Raw genomic sequence first — 18784 nt, 5'->3', positions numbered from 1 at the left:
TCATGCCTCCTTCAGCAGTGCCAGACAGGGGGGAGAGAAAATAAGAAGAACTGGAACAAGAAAGCTCTTGGGCCAAGAAAAAGATGGGGAGATTGCTTGCCAATTATCATCACAAACAAACCAGACTCAACTTAGGGAAAATTAACTTAATTTATTGCCAATTAAAATAGATATTTAATTACTGATTTGAGTAGTCAGAAACAAAAAGACAAACATTAAAACAACGCTTTTTCCTCCCCCCTTTCCCCATCCCAACTTCACTCCAGACTACCTCTGAGTAGTGCAGGGGGAATAAGGGGGTTCTGCTCAGTATATAATGGTTTCTTTCCGCCATTCCTTTCTTCTCACACTTTTGTTCTGCTCCAGCATAGGCCCTCCATGGGCTGCAGTTCCTTCCGGAATACAGAACAGATCAGTCACAAGTCCTCCACGTGCTGCAGGAAATATCTACTCTGCCATTGAACACTGCATCCTCCTCCTCTGACCTTGGTGTTCCCTCCTCCTCTCACTGTCTGGCCTTTTCTACAGTTTCTTTTCAGAGGCACCACAAGCTTTGCTGATGGGCTCAGCTTTGGCCTGTGGCGGGTCTGTTACAGAGCTGTCTGGAACCAGCTGTGTCCAGCACAGGGGCAGCCCCTGGTCTCTTCCCACAGAGGCCACCCCTGCAGCCCTCCTGCCTGCTATGAAATCGTTGCCTCATACACCAACTTAAATACTGAGGGGGGGTGTAAAAATAATAAAATACATAGCTTATTCCCTGGAGATAACTTTTTTTACATCTCTTGAGCATTTTTCTTTTTGAATAGGGATAAACAATGCCCCTGGCTTTTTTTTTTTTTACTATATATTCTACCTGTGAACAATTATTAAGCACATATAACATTGCTTTGTTAAACAGCTAAGTTTTTGAACCTGTTGAGTTAGCAAAGTTCTCCACAGCAGGGTGTCAAGAAGGGGGGGGGGGGGGGGGGGGCAATTAAATACCACTCTAAACAGGGTTCTTATTTTTCCATACTCTTTGTTTGGCTGTCAACATGATGAGGGTCCATACCATGTTACATGCCATAGAAAGCTACCTGACACAATCTGTTGTGCAACGCAAGCTATCAGAATCTATTAAAATTACCTTATGCTGATAGCACTAGAGACAGGACAAATCACAGGCCAAGAGTCAGATACCAAAGAACATGCCTCAGGGTACAGAGGCCAGGCCCATTTGCAAGCAAATGATATTGTGTGAAACTGGCATACTCAACACATGATAACTAATGCACTACAAGGAAGCTGGAGTAGATAATCTCTAAAAGATCCCTTCCAACCCAAACCATTCTATGATTCTGTCTGTTACTGTCTTTGATATAATCTCAATCTGTTATAAATGCTACTTTTAAGAACACCAGTAAATATCTAGAGAAACAAAAATAAGAGTTTAATGTTTCACAAGATACATTTCTTTATTATCATGATCACAGAAACATGATTTTGTACAGAAATGTGTAAGTGAACAATAATCAGTGGAATCAGATTCGTTTCAAAGATCAGGTAAATATACTACAGAACACTATTGCAAAAACCAAAAATATCTTCTTTCTGGCCTTACAGTGCACATATTGGCACAAGTATTAAGACACAATAGTGCTCAATTCAGCAATGTATTGCAGAATATCATGCCACAGTCCACTTCAAAGAGGGTCATGACATGCAGCTTGTTAATAAAATGTGATATATAAACCTACTACGTGTTAATTCATAAAATATATATTGGCTTATTTGGATGATTTTGAAGTGATTTCAGTGTGGAATTTAGTTTTTATCCAGGACAAACATCCAGAGTCTCTTGTTATTTGGAATAGTCTTCTTTTAGGCGATTGATTTGGCTTCAGGTAGGAATGCCTCCCAATATTTTATTAGCTTGCAGAGAAGGAAAAAAAAACCCCACACCTTACTTTAAGTACAGAACAACGGAAAAGAACACACATACACTTTCCTTCTCTTGTACTCAATTTGTCTCCACTGGACAAAGTAAGAACACAGATGCTGCCATTCACATTATCCATTCATTAATTATCCACCCACATTGTTACATGATGCAAAAAACCCAACAAGTAATAAATACACAAATTTGCTCACGCAAACAGTTATTTTTAACACACTGAGCACATTGCCGCAGGATATAGTTATACAGAATTTGTTTGCACAGTGAATTTGCCATTCTTACCTCTAAAGGTGTTTTGTTTTTAAATTATTTTATTTTTATTTAAAACAAAAGCTGGATGGTTATATCCCCAGATTGAAAAAAGGAAAGATTCCAGACACTCATTTGGGGTTTAACAATTGGACTGGATGATCTTAAAGGTCTTTTCCAACGTAAATGATTCTATGAACCAGGCCTACTTCTGAGTCACTGAAAGCTGTTTTACTGCTGTATAATATTAAATAATTTTTTTTTAAAGCAGATAAGCATTTGGGTATTCAAGTCTCTTCAGTAAGCCTAAGCACGTATTTAATGCATTTTACTCCAATCTACAAGTAAAAGTATTACCTGAATAGACAAGACCCTCCACTCCCCTCCCACTTCCCTGACAAAGCTTCTCTCTTGCTCCCCTGAATTAGGGCTATGCAAGTGAGAACATTAATAGCTGGAAAACAGGAATGACTATGTTCTCCTGCAATATATTACAGACTAGAGTTAGTTCTCTGTTTTAGAAACTGCCTTTTTAAACTAACATAATATGGAACATATAAACTTGTACAAAAAAATTTAAAGTTTCTTACCTGCTGTTGTGTTTGCACTAATGATTCTAAGTACTTGATAATAACAGTTTTAAAGTCTTTCACTCGTTCCCTCTGTTAATAAAGTAAATAATTATGGCAGATTAACCTCTTAACCAAGTTTGCTTGGAACATCAATATATCTAAAGCAAAACTGTCATTTATTTGGACAAAATTATACGTGCCTCAAATCTTTGCACTTCCTCACGGATGGTTTTGGAGATATGTTCAAAATCTTTTTCCCCTTGCTGAACTTTTGTCTTCCACTGGCAAAGGAAAAACATGCAGAGCTAAAACTGCATTCTCTGTTCAGTCTATTGGTATCTGAACTTTTTTTTGTATATTAGTGATAGTCATCAAGAGTTGAAAAGCACCTATTTGTTTTTTGACATAAAGGGAAGTCTCAGTAATTTCAAAACAACAATTTATAGAGAAGGATGTAATCAGGTCAGTTAAAACAATGATATATCTAAGGTAATGTTATCTGTATACCACATATAAAAATATCTTTACATTGTTATTAATGAATATTTAGTAACAAAAAATTTAAAGATTTTTAGCAAAGAAAAGTACCTCTAAAGCTTTATTAGTTATTTCCTTTACAAACACTGCTATAAAAGGAACTTAAACCTTTAAGTTTTCTTACCTGTTCAAATGTGAAAAAGTCTTAAAAAATAGTTGCCTGTACTTTCCTATTCACAGAAGAGATTATTAAATCTTCATATCTGCCTATGGTCAAGTAAATGCTTATCTTTGTCATATTTCTGCTGCAGATGACAAGCTAACAAGGATGTGTTTATTGGTCAGAATGTATGTTATTTAGGCAAGCCAAAGCACAAGCTCTCTTGCTCAGTGGGGACCGTTTTAAAAGACAGCAGGAAGAATAATGAAAATAAAAAAATGCAGGTAAGAACAGAAGAAAAACTGAGAGGAAGTAAAGGTGCTTGAAGGGTTTTGTCATACTGGGAACAAGACATTAATATCAATACTACAAAACACTTGGTCATATTTATCCTTATTTTATGTCAAAAGACATCCAGCTACACAATTAAGAAAGCATCACCAGCTATGTTACCTTATCATTACTAGACTTTCCTTTGCACCTGCTTTTATGCAACTATTATATTGCTAAATTTAAACCATCTGTGTAAGTATATTATGAAAAAAGCTATCATCCTGACACTTCAGGAATATGCATGCTAACAGACATTCTAAAATGCAACTATATCTGTTAATCCCAACATAATAACTGAATTATGGGAGCCAATAGATCTGGTAACAGTTATCTTCCTCAGAAAAAAGCAGCCAGGAAGCAACATACATTAATATAGTATATTCTTGCTAGCAATCTAGTGGTGCTATTTAATCCCAAGAGCATTTTGTGGTGCAGTGTCATCTTACTGTCATGATATGTAATGAACATCTATTCAAATAAATATCTTGAGATATTTATGGATTTAGTCTGTATTTATTCAAAGTTCCCTTACTGTCTTTTTAGATGTACGCTTATGGAGATATGCAATAAGTCATAACCAGATGTGCTTCAGGGAAACACTAATATATGTGCACAGCCTGGAAAATTAGCCAATAATTAAAACAATATAAAATTCAGTCCAGGAAAAAAGATTAAGACTGCTTTGAAATAACTTATGCCTTCCTATTACAACAGCCAAGACATGCCCGAAACTTCAGAAAAAGCCTCTATAGGCCTATGGACTTACATCCCAGTTTCATCATATCTAAACACCAGGGTTCATAGGAATTATCACTGGATAAGTTTGCCATCTTACAGTTTCTGACAAGGAAAAAAATCTTCCCCTTGTTTAATATGCTGTTTTGAGGACTACTCTTTTACATTTTATCTGCACAAAGGAACAGAGTCATAGATGAAGTTCAAGCTACATAAGCTTCCACTTTTTGATCTCTCTGTCAAAAGGACTACTATTAAAGAATTCAGTGATTCTGAATATATTTCAGTGGAAGCAATAATCTTCTGCCAGCATATTCAAACTCTGGGTTTACTAACAACCTTCTCTAAACACATGATAAAGCAGGAAAAATAAATCCTTCAGGAACAACATCATTAATTCTTTTTATATTAAGAATGAAAAAGGGTTATTGAGGATTTCCTACTACTCCAAACACTCAGGAATTAGTTTTGTCAATGAGTTCCAGCTCACTTGTTGCATGGTGAATGGATGACATCAAGAGAGCCAACCAGCAAGAGTGTGGTCACAAGTGTGACGCTTTTTTCCCCAGTCAACAAGGGCCTTTTTAAAGAAAAAAAGAAAGCCATGTTAATGAGCAACTTCAACACTGTATGTAAAAATATATTGAAGTGCAGAAAGATCAAAGCAGCTTGGGTTAGGGACCAGTGAAGCAGCCAAATGAAATAAAGTACATAAGAAATTGAAATCTGCAACGTTCTCCATTATTTCATGAGAAAATAGTGGTGCATAACTAGAATGCATTAATGTTAAATAATTAATCTGTCCTACCTCTTCTATTTCCTTAGTGAAGCATGTTAGAAAAAGTATATAATTTATGCAACTTAAACATATTTTCAATAAAAATCTAATATGTTGGTTTTTTAAAAAAAGTAAGTAGATATGCTAGATTATTAAGCAAAACATGACAACGCTCCTCAGTCTTTTTAGCTAGATTTTAGCTTTAGAAGCCAAGAGATGTTCTTCTGACTACCCAAGTAATCTGCAACAGTTAAAGCATTTTTAAACTTTTTCATGTCCCCCTCCTCCCATCTCCTAGACTCTAGAGACAATATTTGACTGCCTTACATATCTCATAATGGGTAACAATTGTGCACATCTCATTTTAAATAAATTCCTTTTAGCAATTTCAGTAAATATGGAAAATAGCAAATACATGATTTATAAACAAAAATTGTATAAAATAGTGCATTAATGGAAACTGAATGAATCTGTACAAAAAGCCTGGCCTCCAGAATAATATAAAGACTTGACAACGTTACCTCTTTTATATCATCTTTAGCTTGTTGCAGTTTATCAAGTCTGTTGGCAAGTTGGAGCTTTGCTTCAGCTTCACATTTTTTTTGTAAAATGATCTGAGCATCTTGCCATTTCTGCCAGCATTTCATTCGATGATCAAACACACCCTGTAAGTATGGGTATTTGTTAAGCAATTTAAATTGTTAAAGCTACCTAAATTCCTATTAGGAAAAGATATTTCTAGACAAAACTGGAACAAGTGTACTCAAAAGAAACTTCACTGTCTTGGACTTATTTGGCAGTATGCTTGCACAGCTAAATACCATCTAAAACTAACAGAGGGCATTCAAGAAGCCTCTTTAGAGCAGACATCTTGGTGCTCCAAATTATTTTGTGTTCCTTGTCCCATCACAATACTACCAAAGTGACCACTGCAAAGCACTATAATGCACAAGTACTTCTCTAAATACAGATTCTAGTAAATTTTTTCATTGACTATACACATAACTGGCAGTAATTTTTGTTAGTAATGGATGTAGGTAGTAGAATTAAAGTATACATTTTCATACAGTATGTATTATATATATTATATATAATAACATATAGACTATAACTATATATATTATGTGTATATATATGTATGTAAAAATATATTCCCAGCCTGACAAGTTCAAAGATATTTCTGGATAAAATTCTTAGATACCCCTGTGATGGGTTGACCCTTGTCTGGCTGCCAGACCCCCACCCACAGCTGTTCTCTCATTCCCCCTCCTCAACAGGACAGGGGGAAAAATGAAATGAGAAAAGCTTGTGGATCAGGATAAAGACAGGGAGATTACTTACCAATTATCACAGGCAAAACTGACTCAATTTGGGGAAGATTATTTTATTGACAATTAAAAACAGAGTAGGATGGTGAGAAAGACAAAACCTAAACCCCCCACTCACTCCTTCCCAGGCTCAACTTCACTCCTTCATTCTCAACTCCTCTACCTCCCCCCTGCTTGAGCACCACAGGAGGGATGGGTGTGTGTGTGTGCAGTCAGTTCATAACAGTTTCTCCATGCCACTTCTTCCTCCTCACACTTTTCCCCTGCTCCAGCAGGAGTCCTTCCCCTGGACCTGCAGTCCTTCAAGAACTGCTCCTGCACAGACTCCTCCCCACAAGCCACAGTTCCTGTCAGGAGCCTGCTCCTATGTGGGCTCTCCGGGACTGCAGCTTCCTTCAGAGCATATCTACTTGCTCAGGCATGGTCCTCTCCACAGGCTGCAGGGAAATAAACACCTGTTCCAGCACCCGGAGTGCCTCCTCCTTCTTCTCCTCTGACCTTGGTGTCTGCAGGATTGTTTCTTACACTTCCCCCTCACACCTACACTCTGCTGAGCAGCAATTTGTCCGTTCTTATATATGTTATCGCAGAGGTACCACCAGCTTTGCTGATTGGCTCAGCTTTGACCAGTGGTGAGTCCATTGGGGAGCTGTCTGGAACCAGCTGTGTCTGGCACAGGGCAGCCCCTGGCCTCTTTTCACAGAGGCCACCCCTGGCAGCCCCCCTGCTACCAAAACCTTGCCACATAAACCCAATACAACCCCTCCCCATGTCAAAAATCATGCTGTACACCAAAATTTGAATACTTTCTTTAATGAGATGTAGATCCACAAGTGATATTTGTTCCTTATTTACTGAAATTTACTTATTTACTGTTGATTATCTACTATGGCCAAATTATGTTCTTGAACACATTTTATGAGTATACTGTAAAAATCAGTTACCTGAAAGAAACATGTACATCATACTAACTAGTATGGTGTCCCTAAATACTCTGCACAATTAATATTGATCTAATTAGAAGATATTCACCATTCAGATTTTGTCTGGATCCTATTAATCCATACCCATTTTCTGTCACAACAATTTATCATTGATTCATTCATTTTACTCTATTGGAACTTCAGGCAAAAACTCAGCAAGTCTTAACTGTGTAATAAAGTGTGCAAATGCACATAAACATTCATAGAATCATAGAATGGTTTGGGTTGGAAGGGACCTTAAAGATCATTTAGTTCCAACCCCCCTGCCATGGGCAGGGACACCTTCCACTAGACCAGATTGCTCAAAACTCCATCCAACCTGGCCATTTACCTTAAATATACAACCTGAAAAGTGTGATCCTAAACAGAAATTAAGTATTTTTCCCCAATAGCAGTACTTACTTTTACTGCAGCAATAAGACGAATGTAGTCACCAAGCAGTTCTGAGAACACATAAAAATCAGAAAAAGCTTGTTCTTGATGCAAATGATCTATCTTCTCCTCAACCTCTGCAAGCTGAGACAAAGCTCTAGATAGAGCAGTGTGGTCCTCAGAATTACCTAACATAGCAGCACTTTTAGCAAAGGCAGCTGTGTTGGCTGAAAGCTCTGAAATACAGGAGTGACATCCAGTATAACAAAGTTAATTTGTTATGTTATTCTTCAAGATAGATCAACCAAGCAGACCTCTGCCCTACAGCAACCCTAACTTTACCAACCAAAAAATATAAACTATACTTCCTAAGCTCACAATACACAAGGAGATCATAATGAAGCCACATTTAGGAGAACATAGTGCACCCAAAATTCTCCATCATCAGTAAATTATTTTCTCAGCCTGTTACATGATGCCTATTGTGTCTTGCAAAATACATGGAAGAAGCTGTCACTACAGTATTATCCAACTGCTTAGTTCAGAAAAAAGTCCAAGCCCACAAAACAAAAGTCACCTATACAGCAAATTCAAGGCAATCTTAATTGGTCTGTAGTGAAGTTATTCCATATAGTTGTAGAGGAGGGGGAAGAAGAAAAATATTATTCAATGAGAACATCAACACCAGAGTGGAATTTGCTTCCATTACACTGTTGTATTGGCTAAAGTATCTAACAAAACTGTGTATACTGCAATATATTGTAATGTTTTGACAGGCCTTAAGAAGAAAAAAAAAAAAAAGCACGTGATTGTGTGGCTGCCATCCACAAAGCCGAAGTTTTGAGCTTATTCATTAACAAACTTTCACAACTCTCTTATCAAGCCTCACGTTAAGTCATCGTGTACAATGTGGACTGCTATGAAGGATCTTTGAACAAAATCTCAATCCAACTTAGTTAAGGATTGAAGGCACAGATTTGTTTATAACTGCTGCTTTTGTAGAATCATCAGAACACCAGAAATTTGTAGAAGAAAAGTCTTCAGATATTTAAAACTATCACAATTTAAATACCACTCTTTAAAAAAAAGCATTTCTTGAAATCTAAGAGCAGGTGTCAAATCAGCAGTAATCAGATACATTCCCATTTTCATTACTTCTTAAAATACTCTCTAACCTTGAGGACATCTGATCTCAGAGACATCTGCCTCTACAGAGAGTAATTCCTGGTAGAGGTATAAGAAAGCAACTTAAGACACGTTCATGTACTTTTAAAAGGGCAGAGTTGAAAGGTGAACCCATACTTAAACATAATGCATCTGTGTCAGAAGGTACATTTATGGTCTTTCATGTACTACAAATCAAAATTGTATTTAATTTATACAAAAAAAGTAAATCATCTGATGGAAAGCAGTATTGATAAAACAGCTACATAGGTGATTAAAATATTAAGCTTATGGACATTTCTTCTCTCAGAAACTAAAATTGCTAGCAAACAAAAGAGAACAGGAGGAAAAGTTATCTACACCTTTGCCTAGTGCTCCTCCCATACAGGGAAATCCCTTCAAACTTCAAAAATATCCTGATTTGTCTCCTATCAGAAAGCAGTATTAGGGAAACTAGACCAGGGACTTGGGCTGACAGAGGCCATAGTAAATAAGTTAAAAACTTATTTTCTCATAGATACTGGAGCACAATTATCCATGATTAAAGCAGAATCATGTCCTGGAGCCATCCCTCTGAAACATCAGAAAATATAAGTATGCGGATTAAGTGGAGTAGTGGTTCCTTATTCAATTGTTAAAGTAAAATTGGAACTTCCCTTTTGTGCCTGCCACCCCCCCCATACCCCACCCCAAATACTAAATGCTACTAGGGAACCTAAATATATATATTGTGCATGGATATTCTGTTAGGCAAAAGCTGGATACAGGGCAACACTAAATGGGCTTTTGTAAACAACTGATGAAGAAACAATGCCAGGGGCCCAGTCAGGAGGTTACCTTTTTCAGGACCAAATGGATAGGGGATAGAAAATAAGTCCCCTGGTCCACTTGGCAAATTGATTATGTCAGGCCTCTCCCTCAAACATCTGAGGGGTGGCATTATATCATTACTGGAGTTGAAATAATATCAGGTTTAGGGAAAGTTTTTCCTTGCAGGAAAGCTGATGGTCTTACCACTGTGGCAAGACTTAACAGATGGTTTGTTGACACTCCCATGCCTTCTGCTGTGCAGTCTGACATCAGCTCTCATTTCAAAAATAAAATTGTACAAGAATGGCATGAACATAATGGAGTTGCCTGGGTGTTCCACCTGCCCTACAGACCCTAATATAATGGAATGGTCTACTAAAACTCTAGAGTAAAATTTATATACAGGAAAATGGGGTAAAGCCCTACCTGAAGCTGTCCAACACTTAAATAACCAACAGACACCCACCAGATGCCTGGTGGAATGGGTTCATTTTTCTGCTCTCCAGCCAACAAAACCTTTAAAACCCCCACTATAAGCCTGTCACTTTTCTCAGGGTGATATACTGTTCTTATTAACTACCTTTCAATGGTTAAAATATCTGACATTTTACTAACTCCCTGAGAAAAGGGCATATGGAAAACCATTTCTAAATGGGGACTCCCTTTAACTATCACTGAGGCTTGAATAATTTCCAAGGCCAGATAATTTCTTATCACTTCAGGTAATGAACTATACTTGGATGGATTCTTTGGCCTGAATAAACCTGGAATATACCTAAGGAATCATCACTTTACCTTTGTGGAAATTCCAACTGCAGGAAAATTATGATCATAGCACCCACTGTACTTATCCTTATTTGTACCCTGCTTCTCCTTATTTCATGACTGGAACAATAATCATGTCATTCAGTTCATTAGCATAGTCTCTCAAATGGGTAATGAATCAAACTGCTGGTATTATTTACACCATCCTCAGTCTTCAGATACTAATTCTGGGTGGTTAGCTGAACCTGTTCCTAAAATGCCTTGGTACCAACCTAAATTGACAAACTCACTTCCCAACCCTCCAACTTATCAAACCCAACCTTTTAAGGCACATTCATATGTTAAAAGCCCATGGTGCATTACAATGCCTGAACATACAAATTCAACATGGGTGGGAGAAACAAGCCATTGTGACTATACTCTGGTCTACAACCAGACACAAACCAGAGTTTATAATTAATCCAATTTAAGAACCACATGGATCTGTAAAAACAAATCAGTGATTACAAACTGTGGTGGGTTGACCTTGGCTGGATGCCAGATGCCTACCACGCCACTCTATTACTCCCCTCCTCAGCAAAAGAGGGGGGAGAAAATAAGATGAGAAAAACTTTGTGGGTCAAGATAAAGGCAGTTTAATGAAGAACTAGCAAAGGTTGCACATGCAGAAGCAAAGGAAACCAAAAGATGTTATTCTCTACTTCCCATCAGCAGGTGATGTTCAGCCACTTCCCAGGAAGCAGGGCTTCAGTACACATAGCAGTTGCTCCGCAAGACAAACATTGTAAATAGTGAAGGCCCCCCTTCCTCCTCCTTTCTCTTAGCTTTTATATCTGAGCAGACATCACATGGTATGGAATATCCCATTGGTCACTTTGGGTCAGCTGTCCTGGCTATGTCCCCTCCCAAGATCTTGCCCACCCCCAGCCTACTGGTGAGGAGGGAGGAATGTTGGTGCGACAGCCTTGATGCTGTGTGAGCACTGCTCAGCAGTAGCCAAGACACTGGTACATTATCACCACCTTTCTAGCTACCAGTTCAAGCACAGCAATGTGAGGGCTGCTATGGGGCTCAGCCAGACCCAATATACAAAAATTGCTGTTTTAAATCTTTCACCACTCTGGAATCTCACACAGAACATTAATGGCACATTTTGCCAAAGATACTATAAATTCACTGTTCCTAATTCTACAGAATAATAGTTGGTTAAAGTACTAACAACAGTTGGACCATCTGTAACTAGCATAGCATGACCAGCTGCATATATCCTTTTCACACTATTTGAATGAGCCACACTTTCCTACTCAAATTTGATCATCCTGACAGTGAAAAAGAAACTTATCAGTGGCATGAGGATATTTCCCTAGAAATCTTATGAAATCAAATTGTTGACCTACCATTCTAGCTCTGTAGCACAAATGCATATAAAAGTCTTCCACCACAATGGGAAGTACTTGTACCATAGCACATTTTGCTCCCTGTGCATTTTAAACCAAAAATTGAACTACTACCTTTTTACACAACCGTTACCATGTATGCCATAAGCATTTTGTGACCAATCCCCTGGTAAAAAGATCAATGAAATTCCATCAATTTATGTGTGCATTATTTCCAAGTTTAGGTATTATTGAGTTAGAAAAAGCTGTCATAAATATTTCTACTACATTTGACATTGTCCAAAATGCTACTGTAGATGCTTTAAAGAGTTTGCAATTGGAAATCACTTTCACAATTAGCTATTCAAAACCATTGGGCCATAGATAATCTTCTAGCATCACAAGGAGGTGTATTTGTACTGTCAAACACCACTTGTTTTTATGCTAAAAAATCTAAATAAATCAAATACCATATAAACATCACTCAAAGACCAGTTCATATCTTTCACCAAGTAACTTGAGCAACCCTTGTCAGAAGGTCTACCAACTGCCTGGTTTTGGCTGTGGTATTGGTTACCTGACTTCAGAGCATGGGCCTGTCACATTCTGTTAATATTAGCTCTTATTATGGCTGTTAGAATTACGCTATTTTGTGTTATATCTTGCTTTAAATCTTTATGCATATCAGTTACTAAAAATCAATGTTTTATACTCTCCTCCCTCCTTGGATGAGCAGCCTTCAGACAGCAAGCAGCCCATTATTGCCATGGAGTCCTCCTTATGACCCCATTACTAAATTGTAGGCCATGGACAAGAGGTGATGGTTCCACCAAAAGTGTTCTTCCCTGTTTGTGACAGTGTCAGGGGGTGAGGTGTGACTGGTAACTCCTGCTCCCAACCCCTGGTAATATGGTTAGCATAACTATTACCATTTTATAAGGCAAATGACCATTCTCTGTGACCAAGCTGGTCACGCGTTAGTCCCCTTTTCCCTCATTATCAGGCCCTGAAGGTCCTGTGAACCAAGTAGAACAACCAGATTTCTTCTTCCCCTCCCTGTCGGCCTCAAGATTCCTGGGTGCCAGGCTGACTACTCCCTTCCTTACTGGCCTTGAAGGTCCCAGGCACCCAGCCAATCAGGTGGTGGTGATGACCCCATCACAGAACAGGGAAGTGTAACAGCATACAGAGCACTGTATATAAAAATCAAGCAGTTACAGGTCCTAAGTGGGAACTTGGACCAGAACTGCTGCTGGACAGTGAGACCTATGACCTCCCAGTGGCCAGGGATGCCTCCACTGTCATCTGCTTCCTCTGAAGATTAAGTGACTCTTTTTTATATGTTCTTTGAGTTTAGTTTATGATTGTTATGCTGATACAGCAAACCAAGTATTAAGATTTGACCCGATCTGCAGAGAGTCCAGGTGAATAGAAAGCATAAGTGGTGCTATAAGATTCTGTACTATGCTACTTATAAAATTGTACTATGCTGATTCTGCTTATAGAAATCCTGTGCTATTCTGATTATAAATTCTATGCTATAACCACCATAAAATTCTGTTACAAAAAAGAAAGCTTTATTTGTAACTACAACTTAGTGCTGTCATTATTCTGCCAAGGATCCCTAAAAGAACCTGTCTGTCCTCTTGGTGTCAGGTGACACCATGAGATCTAGATACATTTATAGTCAGTCCACTATAGTGTATCACTTGCTAGTTATGGCATTAATCTCTGCAAGAAAAAAATAATGCTAATCAATATAGTAACTTTCAGGTTCAACAGAAGGAATTATATATATTCTGGATAAAATTAAGATTAAAACCAGATATACTAGAGCAGTTTAAAAGGTAGTTAGAAGACTTTAGCATCAAAATTTACTGTAAAACTTTGTTAAGAGCTCTGACATACTAAGTTCCTGTTTCATTAACATTTTCTAAAGCTCTAAGCACTTAAGCTCATGCAGTCACATAAAAGTAAATTTACCTTTCCTGTGGCAGACTAATGCTTCAACACTGGCATGAAGTTTCCTAAGTTGCTGATCCAGATTCTCAAATTGCTGCTGTTTTTCTTCAAACCACTGACCAAAGAGGAGAGTCTAGCATTATAATTTAGATTACCAACAGCATTTCTTGTTTCAAAGCAGCAAATCATCCATTTATCGTTAGGATGGTCAACTGAGCTAAGAATCCAGCCAATAAATTACTATCTCATTTTCTACTTCTACAGCTTTAAAACGCAATTGTTGAGCCTGATTAGACTCATTATTCAAATAAAAAAAAAATCAGCTCTTACTGCATCTGATTCATTCATCTTGATTGTCATTTTGTTGACAGCATCAGCAGCCTTGTTTACCATCCTCAATATTCCTGCTCCACTCAGAGCCTGGGTGTTAACTGCTCTTGGCAGCTGGAAATGAATGACAAATAAGGGCAAACAGACTGGTTAAGAGGCTGGAGGTTTAACTAGGTACAAGGGGGAAAGAAAAGGATAAATTATTTTCTTTACTCCTATGTGTTAAAGTATAGTGGAATCTAATTTTTCAGTTTTTCTATTTTTACATTCTCAGAGGAAAATAACAATACAGACTATTTACTTTTCTCCTACACCTTTACATTTAAATGGAACAAACAATCTACTTGGCTAGTTCATAACTTCTGGCACCTATATACTACAGAGAATAAACTGCCACTACAGAAACAGAAAAGCTTAGATTTACAATAAGATACAGAAATTCTGTAAAACACTTCATTATAATGCAAGATTCACACTGTGTACAACTCATAAAAATTGCATGTCTTTTTGCTTTTAAATATAGGCCAGGTTTCAAAACCTGCCTCATGAGTACTGCGAGAGCTGTGCATTTGTGAGGTACTTAAAAATCCTCAGGAGTAAGTTAACAAACTTTAAAGTGATATTATTCTTTGTTAACATTAGTCTAAATATGCTGTACAAAGTGGCCCTGATGTCAGGCCATTTACCCTTCGTATCTGATACTTTGCGTCAGCAGCATTGACACTATCTACCAATGATGCTTTTGTCAGTATTGAGGCCTCTGTGACTTATTACCATAGCTAAGATATTGACATTGGCCAAAAGACAATCCACTATTACAGCAAATCCACTATGCACATTTATAGACATGGTTTTAGAGACATAACAGACAATCTGTTCTGCAATATATTTCATTTTGTGAAAGGTACCAGATTGATAGCATTGGTGACCGAAGTCCTCTATCCACAAAACATCTAGCATGGCCAGCACTGCATGCTTGTTCACATTATCATGTCAATAAACTTCAAACCTGACTCCTAGAGGCAAGAACTGTTTCCAAGCCAGTTTGATTTATGATCTTAATTAACCCTCAGTAGCACTGATTATGGATTTTCACCTGTGTATGATGAGCTTCACTCAGAACTGGACAGATCAACTCATTTAGCAGAAGTCATTGAACTGCAGATAGCTTTTGGTCACTAACAACCTAAGATTTATCAGAGGTAGAGGCAATAGACTTTGTACACAATCACCTAAGTAGCCTTTTGTTACTTTATCCCATGAAGGGTACAATCCAATTTAATGTCACATAAATTTAGGAGATTAGGTCTCAATATAAAGAGTACATTACCATATCTGGAAACAAATAAGGAACTTAAAAGAATCTAAATACCTCAGAACTTTCCAAGAACTGCCTTAAATCTGGATCCTGCAACAAGGTAGGATGTTTTACTGTTCTTTGTAGATACCTATGATTTAACAAAGTTAAAACAAAGTTAAAATATTAGATAACAAAACAGATTTCATGTGCCTGACAGCATTGGAAAGTGTTCTTTAGCTAAAAAATTGGTACAATGCAGGCAGCATGTAACCTTCATTAGATAATGGGGTTTGAAGACAAGTTGTTGGCAATAGTTTCTAACCTAGTTTGTTTACATCAAACTTCTTAAGGCATCAGAATTTGCCATAAACCTATGTTGCACAGTATTAAAATAATATACTTGATATTTTTAACACCTCGGTGAAGGCTTCCTGCTCTAACAACAACCAATCTAAGCCAGAAAATAGATGGGCTTGTTTAAACATATTCTCATACAACACAGTGAGCAGGCTTTTTGTTACAGCTAATTCTGGCATGTTTTAGAATTAAAGGAAGTCTTGGAGAAGCAAGTTGATCTTGTTCCAAGTATGTGTTGCAACACAAACAAACTAGTAGGCTGCAACAAGGCCTTTACCATCCCATACCAGGTTAACTTCAGTAAGTAGTTCCCACACCTTGCCCCTGCGCAGCCACCAATCCCCCACAAGGTTTCAACAGCTCATCTACTGTCCATGCTGTTTCTTCATCCTCTTCAGACCAGTCCACCCTGCTTTTTGCCTTTGCTGCATCCTTCTTCTTGTCTCACCTACCTCTAGGACACACCCTCTCTCCTCTTTTTCTAAGTCTCTCTTCATTAGCTACCCCTCTCCCATACCTCTTAGCAGGGGTCCTCAACATTTTAACCAGGGGGGCTGGCGCAGATGAAGAGACAAGCAGTCATCTGCGGCTGCTTGGTCTTCTCCCCCTCCCTCCCCCCCCCCCCCCACCCCTGGTGAGCTGTATCCAGCCCCCAGGCCATAGTTTGAGGACCCCTGGCTTAGAGCTATTTAACTACTTAGCAGGAACCAGCCACAGCTGCACATTATCCACGTCATCCAACCCACCACCCCTGAAGCCAGCCCACAGCTGTATATTATCAATGCTAATTAACCTGCCTTCATTCCTCTATAATTCCTCTACAGGTATGAACTCTCTATTTGCTGGCTACACAACCTTCAATCTATATTAGTTCTATAGGACTCATCAACCCAGAAGTTAAATTAGTACAACTCCTTCCTTTTACAATTTTTTGCACTTCTGATTGGATCTAAAAACTATTGATTACACAAATATGACTTGAAGAGGGAAATTTCAACAGTGTTCATTCACTAAAAACTGCTGCAAGTGTCATAACTGATTTTAATATTATGTGTTAATGGAAACTGTCTGATATTTACAAGAATGTTTTACAGAAACTTAATACTTCAAAAGATCACAGGAGCATAAGAAACTATGCAATATTGCCAATTAAGATGTACTAACAGAACACCATTAATAATATTTGTACTGTTTGCAAAGCTTTAGTTTTGTTTAAGCCTCAGCTGTAAAGTACCAGAACTACCCCATTACAGTCACAAATTACTTGGAAACTGTCCTAGAGTTATATAGACCGGGACTTAACTGAAAGCTTGAGTACATGGATATTGTAAACACAATGTATTTTTTCCATCCTCTGTTAGATATGGCCACCTGTCCTGGTTTCGGCTGGGATAGAGTTAATTTTCTTCTTAGTACTTAGTACAGTGCTGTGTTTTGGCTCTGATGTGAGAACAATGCTGATAGGACACTGATGGCTTTTTTTTAGTTGTTGCTGGGTGATGTTTAAAATAAATCAAGGACTTTTCAGTTCCTTGGGCCCTGCCAGCCAGAGGGCTGGGGGGGCACAAGAAATTGGGAGGGGACACAGCCAGGACAGGTGACCCAAGCTAGCCAAAGAGGTATTCCATACCATATGACATCATGCTGAGTATATAAACTGGAGGAAGAAGAAGGAAGGGGGGGACATCTGGCATTAGTCTTCCCAAGTAACCGTTACGCCTGATGGAGCCCTGCTTTCCTGGGGATGGCTGAGCACCTGCCTGCCCATGGGAAGTGCTGAATGAATTCCTTGCTTTGCTTTGCTTGCATGTGCGGCTTTTGCTTTACCTATTAAATTGTTTTTATCTCAACCCTCGAGTTTTACATTCCTTTCTGATTCTCCTTCCCATCCCTCTGGGTGAGGGGGAGTGAGCAAGCAGCTGCGTGGTGCTTGGTTGCCGGCCGGGGTTAAACCACGACACCACCAGACCCTTATTTTTCTTCCTAAAGAAGCTAAGAGCTGCAGTGAAACTATTTCATATATTAGATTGTTCATCTTTTCCTTGTTTGTTCTGACAGTCAATAGCAAGTACAAGATGCAGCAAAGAGCTTTTTCTGTAGAACTTTGCCGCTAGAGAATAGCACTTACTCCAAGGGAGATAACTAACATTTTAACTGGAGACAACTAGAGGTATGCTTGAAGACACCTGTCAGACTTGTAGTACTTAAGTTCATGATTCTAAGGCATAAACTTTAGTGAATTCAATAAAAAAGGCACATTGCTTTCCTGCCCATTTTCCCCATAGCTCTGGACAATCTAGAAAGAGCAATATAGAACAGATTCCTTTGTTTTTTATGGGGCACACACATAAATATATTTTCCTTGGCTTTAAGAAACAGCAACATAACCACTGCCTCTAAATACATTTTGAAAATCACAGTAGGAGACTTTTTGGTTCTGAATGGAAAAGCTAGCTAAAATTGGCTTAGGAACATGATGAAAAAGTTGCTCATTGCTAGATAAGACTTTCATGGTCTTCCTGAAAAAAGAAACTGAATATACCATGAAGCCTTCCCAACACTGTCAAAAGTACTGAGGAGTCCCTTCCCCTGTATGGGAAGAATGCTTAACATCCACTGAAAGCGGTATACTAGTTTAACTCGTTTAACAAATGAAAAGGCAATACTTCAAGCATGCACAGAAATTTGTGAATTAAACTTTTCCTAATCTGAGTTCTGTTGTTCAAGTGACCAACCGAGGAGGAAACCAGTCATCTCTATCAGAGACAGAGACCTAAAGTTGTCTGGAAGTGGTTGT

The 18784-nt window shown here is 38.2% G+C and overlaps 1 protein-coding gene across 5 annotated transcripts in view; it reads right to left on the bottom strand.

Moving 5' to 3' along the window:
- Positions 1 to 1406: 1406 nt before the first annotated feature.
- LOC130141866 (sorting nexin-2-like) overlaps positions 1407 to 18784 on the bottom strand; it is a 49340-nt gene continuing 31962 nt past the window's right edge. For 2 of the 5 annotated variants that reach the window (XM_056323106.1, XM_056323105.1), the window contains exons 8-15: positions 15703 to 15778; positions 14331 to 14444; positions 14022 to 14115; positions 7954 to 8159; positions 5762 to 5905; positions 2958 to 3038; positions 2776 to 2847; positions 1407 to 1911 (exon numbers count right to left, since the gene is read on the bottom strand). In XM_056323106.1, coding sequence (XP_056179081.1) covers positions 1861 to 1911; positions 2776 to 2847; positions 2958 to 3038; positions 5762 to 5905; positions 7954 to 8159; positions 14022 to 14115; positions 14331 to 14444; positions 15703 to 15778 — 838 coding nt within the window. In that variant the 3' untranslated portion in view covers positions 1407 to 1860. Of the gene's footprint in view, positions 1912 to 2775; positions 2848 to 2957; positions 3039 to 3063; positions 5043 to 5761; positions 5906 to 7953; positions 8160 to 14021; positions 14116 to 14330; positions 14445 to 15702; positions 15779 to 18784 lie in introns of those variants that run through there. The other 3 variants (XM_056323107.1, XM_056323109.1, XM_056323108.1) reach the window with 3 other exon arrangements.

The sequence above is a fragment of the Falco biarmicus genome, chromosome W (assembly GCF_023638135.1).
Source record: "Falco biarmicus isolate bFalBia1 chromosome W, bFalBia1.pri, whole genome shotgun sequence".
In the NCBI taxonomy this organism is placed as follows: domain Eukaryota; kingdom Metazoa; phylum Chordata; class Aves; order Falconiformes; family Falconidae; genus Falco; species Falco biarmicus.
Note: the sequence above shows the minus strand (reverse complement) of the source record. Positions and strands in the feature narration are given on the sequence as shown.